Source organism: Montipora foliosa, chromosome 3 (genome assembly GCF_036669935.1).
Source record: "Montipora foliosa isolate CH-2021 chromosome 3, ASM3666993v2, whole genome shotgun sequence".
Classification (NCBI taxonomy): domain Eukaryota; kingdom Metazoa; phylum Cnidaria; class Anthozoa; order Scleractinia; family Acroporidae; genus Montipora; species Montipora foliosa.
In genome coordinates this window covers 65,969,822-65,974,821 of record NC_090871.1, presented here as the reverse complement: position 1 = coordinate 65,974,821, position 5,000 = coordinate 65,969,822, and the positions used below count along the sequence as shown (strand labels likewise).

At 38.7% G+C, this 5,000-nt stretch overlaps 1 protein-coding gene across 1 annotated transcript in view; it reads right to left on the bottom strand.

Moving 5' to 3' along the window:
- The window catches only part of LOC137995590 (DNA-directed RNA polymerase II subunit RPB4-like), a 5,451-nt gene extending 921 nt beyond the window's left edge, over nucleotides 1-4,530 (bottom strand). The window contains exons 1-4 of the mRNA XM_068841114.1: nucleotides 4,431-4,530; nucleotides 2,141-2,321; nucleotides 865-960; nucleotides 1-122 (exon numbers count right to left, since the gene is read on the bottom strand). The exon at nucleotides 1-122 is cut by the window's left edge and continues 921 nt beyond it. Of these exons, the coding sequence (XP_068697215.1) occupies nucleotides 44-122; nucleotides 865-960; nucleotides 2,141-2,321; nucleotides 4,431-4,500 (426 nt within the window). The 5' untranslated portion in view covers nucleotides 4,501-4,530 and the 3' untranslated portion in view covers nucleotides 1-43. The remainder of the gene's footprint in view (nucleotides 123-864; nucleotides 961-2,140; nucleotides 2,322-4,430) is intronic.
- Between the last annotated feature and the right edge of the window lie 470 nt (nucleotides 4,531-5,000).

Genomic DNA, 5,000 nt, shown 5'->3' with positions numbered 1-5,000 from the left:
CAGGTATTATTCACTGTTACACAATGAAATGGAGCTTGTTTGATTAGTATTGGAAGCTTCTGTGAGTCTGGATATCATCTAGGAACTGCTGAAGGTCGTCATCATCAAATCTACCCTCCAAGCTGCGATTTAACAGAGATATATCCTCTCTTTCAAAATTGCCTTTACTTACATATCTTTACTCTCATTCGGTTTTAGGGTGGTATGGTCGAGGCAGTGTTTCCAAACAAATAATGATGATAATAATAATAATAATAATCATCATCATCATCATCATCAATAATATTACTTACGTAAATAAACAGTCGGCCTGAGGTATTCAGTACATTACAATAAAACTGTTCACTGAACAGCCTTCGGCCTTCGGCTTTGGCAAATAATTGATCTGCTCGCCACTGACAAATCACGATATTTTGCTCAACCTCATTCAATAATTGTTAAACATTGTGACTTGCTAAAATGTACAAATTCCCTTTCTACTTTGAATGGTTTACTTTTGTAATTGCCCAAGTCAAGTTTTAATCACTGCACATTAGTACAGCAATAATTTCAGCATTCATTCATATTAACACGAACATAATTTTTTTTAATTTTCACATTAATTAACTTTCACATAACTGCAACAGTTTTTTCCAACGCAATAGGCCATTTCCGAGTTCATGTCTGCATCCTTTCCAAAGAGTTTTCTAGTGAGAAGTTTTTGAGATGATAATATTATTAGTTCTACATGTACTTTACATATGAATGAAAACTACTTTTCATAAGAAAGACCTTGCACTTAGACTCGCTTTGAAGAGGAGGCAGACATGAATTTGGAAATGGCCAATTGAAACATGTTTTAACACATAAGCAAAGGAAACTCACCTTGGAATTAAAGCTTTAGCCTCTTCAGCTGTTTCAGGACACAAATTGGCCAAGCAGGCCAGTTCAAACTTGTGCAGTTTCTTTTTTCCCAGTAAACTAAAACAAGGGACATAAGGTACATCATTGACTAATTGGCCAAGGCCAAACATCAAACTTCACATGAGATAAACCAACTGGTGGTTTGGGTTGATCCAAATTTAATTTGGGTTGACCTAAATTAAGATTGTTGGGTCAAACGTCAAACTTAGCGTTGAACCAAATGCAAAATCGAAAATATACATCATCATACCGGGCGAAAAACTTTTTTTTCATTCCACTTGTCCATTGAACGAGAAACGTTCAGCTTTTGGTTGTCCAAAAGTTAAATTCACTCATCCAAAAAAATTATTAAAGTGATAACAAAATATCATTAAAAAATGATTGCCACAACAGCAATCATCTCGCTCAAGTGTTAATGAAGCCGTGTCTCAAACGAGGTAGTCATTTCCACATATGGAATGTGGATCCTAGTCTTTCCAGAGCCAGATCTTCTTGGAAAACAGAGGCGAAAACGGGTAAGTTGCCGTGAAAAAAAACCAAAATTCACGAAACTCAGGCTAGTTTACAAGGCCAGAGATGCTTGGGAACTCAGGCCTCAGTAGAAAAGAACTTTTTTTTTTTCCGGCAGACTCTACTCGTCGCGTAAGACAAGTGCTTTTGGAAATCCATTAGTCCGAGATACAAGAGCACTTGTCATGGACAGGCGGACGAGCGGAAGTTTTTTACCCTGTCATACAAAACTTTACGTTAGGAGTTAAGGTCAATTCATGAGAACTCTGATGTTTGTCCCAAACTCAATCATCACACGTTATATCTGTCTGATCGAGGCAGACGGATACAAGCAAGTTGGTGTTGATCCAAATAGAGGTCGTCAAACTTAAATACGTGTTACACATTTCAACCCTTATGGGTTTCTGATGCAACTTAACACATGGAAATATGGGTAACATAATATTATTTTATGCATCAAAAAGGAATGGATCAGCAGTACATTTATAACTTTGTTTGGTTAATAATGATTCAAAGGGGGATCAGCTGTATATTAGACAAATTGGCCCAAACTTCTCAACAGCCCTGACACAATAAGTTTTGCCATAGTTAGAATTTCTTGTTTTACCACTCCTCCCCTAATGGTGAAATAAAAAGCCTTCAAAACTTTTGAAGATTAGACCAGATCAAACCAGGGTTCTTTTCCAATGGAAAGAAAATTGCAACACAGTGTACAAACTATCTTTACCTTCTCACTTGAGCGATGGTTTCTCTGTTTTTATATCTGCTAAACTTCTGTGTGTAATTTAATGTTTTGATGAAAACTTCTGACAACTCTTGTTCTTCCTCTGTGCCTTCATTCTGTGTCTTTCTGTGCTCCAGTAACATGTACACTTCTGAGTTCAACAGAGTTTCTGCACTTTCAAACTCTGAACATTGGTTCAAGACAAACAATAAATTACCAACCAAATCTTCCTTTTTTGCGTGGGCTGTTTCTTTTGGATGATCATGATCCTTCCGTAACTAGTATAAAAGTCTTTCGAGCTTTTGCCAAAGTGCAATTGTGAAAGCATACACAGGCTCCCCAAGGTCAGTGTGAGCACGGCCGACCAAAATATAAGGATTTGTATGGGAATCCCGATAAAAAGCTTTAAGAAGATAATTATATGAAAACAAATCTCAATTAATTAAAAAAAGCCAAAACTTATTGCCATTGTGGATATCTTCCTTCCCATATGGTTATTTTCCAGATCCGACGCAATTTGAGCCATTTTTCAATTTCTGGGTTGTCAACTGTTATCATAAAATCCCAAGGCCAGAGACTAAATTCTCAGGAGCCAATAATTTGAGTCAAATATTCCTGGATTAAATGTTACCACTGTCACAATTCCACATCACAATCATTTGACAAAGATTGAACTTTTATCTCAACCCATCATCAACGCTATAGCAGTCCTGAGAGGAACATCAGGCAGTGAATATTGCAACAAAGCAGCTTTCTAGGGAATGCTTTATCACCAAAGTGGCCACGGCTTCGACCACTGATAACAAACTGACCCTTACTGGGATGGCAGACCGTAGTTTCTCAACCGCAAATTTCTTTATTTCCCTGGGACTCCCGACATCACTGCATTGTCTCAGTCATGTTGTCCAATCACAGTCACGCCTCCTTCATGTTGACAAACTTCAAAAACACATTCGTGAAGCTGGAAAGCATTGAAAGATGGGAGAATGAAAGCCGTAGTGAAAAAACTTAATTGCGCATTCACACCACTTTTATTAGTTAATAGGACTTTGTACATAGTAGGCTGTTCGCGATCGTACCTGTATTTATCAAGCCTGCAAGGAACATTAATTATGAAAATAGAACTTTTTCCCGTAGTTTGTCAAACACAAATTTTTTTATTCCCCTGGGTCTCCCGACACGACTGTTTTCTCTCAGATGCTAATAATTAAATTTCACTGGCTTCAGTAAGTCCAGCCACAAAATATTGAAAGCACAATATCCTGCGAGAACAAAGTTATTTGTATTTGCATGTTAATTCCTTGAAAGCTTGAGTCAATGCACTCATGTCTGGAGATGGAGACCTAGGGAACAAAAGAATTTGTGCTTGACAATCTATGGGAAAAAAAAATTATTTGCATAATTAATGTTAATTCCTTGAAGGCTTGATAAATACAGTTACGATTATGAACAGCCTACTACGTTCAAAGTCCTATTAACTAATAAAAGCGGCATGAATGCACAAAAGTTTGTTCACTATGGCTTTCACTCTCCCATCTTTCAACGCTTTTCGGCTTCAATAATGTGTTTTTAAAGTTTGTCAACACAAAGGAGGCGTGACGGTGATTGGATGACACGACTGAGACGATGCAGTCATGTCGGGAGCCCCAGGGAAATAAAGAAATTTGTGGTTGCCGCCCCAGTACGGCCCAGTTTGTTGTCAACCGTTGAAGCTGTGGCCACTTTGGTGATAAAGCACCTCCTTCGAAAATTGTTTTGTTGCAATATTCACCGCCTGACATTGCTCGTAGGACTGCTATTGCGTTGATGATGGGTTGAGATGAAAGTTAAATCTGTGTCAATTGATTCTGATGAGGAACTGTGGCAGTGGGAACATTAAATCCAGGAATATTTGATTGAAGAATGGCTCAAATCGCGTCGGATCTGGGAAATAACCACACAGGAAGGAAGATACCCACAATGGCAATAAGTTTAGGCTTTTTAATTGAGATTTGTTGTCATATAATTATCTTCTTAAGCTTTTTATTGGGATTTCCATCGGCAATGCTCACACTAGCTTGGGGAGCCTGTGAAGCATATCGAGTGTTCTGAAGATTTGTCCTTCGAGAAATTAAGTTAATTTTACGTTTTTTGAAATAACCATTCTACTGTAGATTTGCCAAAACATCTTGACAGCCTGTCACCTTTTAGATCAGTATTAAAGTTCGATATATGTAGCATGCACAAGAAATGCAAGGAGAGAAACAAGACCGTCTTCCGCGAAACTCTACACAAATTAAAAGAAAATCCTAACCTTTTGGAAACTGTAATTCCGTGGCATCTTCTTCCGCAGCTGCTGTTTGCACCGAACTACCAGTCGCCATATTGAATAAACTGACCACGAGCTCGGCATAGTACTGGGTGTAAGCCTACGAATTATGTCCCGAGTAACTTGCCCTAATTTGGCTGATCGCTCCGGCAACGTACACAGAGACCACCATAATACCACGTGATTAATTATCGTCGAGTTTATCACCGTAACCAGACCGTAACCTCTTCTCTTAAAGGAAAATCTTATCTAAAGAGCATCCGACTAGATCACGGAGGGTCGTGGGTTCGAATCCCATCTGGGGCTCGGATTTTTCCGAGTTCCCAGTTGGTTCTACAATCATTTCATTTCTCATGCAAATAAGAAAAACACAGGTCAAACATTTCCTTATTACTTTTATTCAACGTAGCCGGGTAGGCACGTAACCGCGTAGTAACGTAGCCACAGTTTACGCATTTGTACTTTACAGCGTACTCGCTCAGTAGTCTCAGTCACTCACTCATTTGCCACTTTAGCCTGCGAGCAGTCCCTTCGTAAATCAGTCGTGTTTTGTCA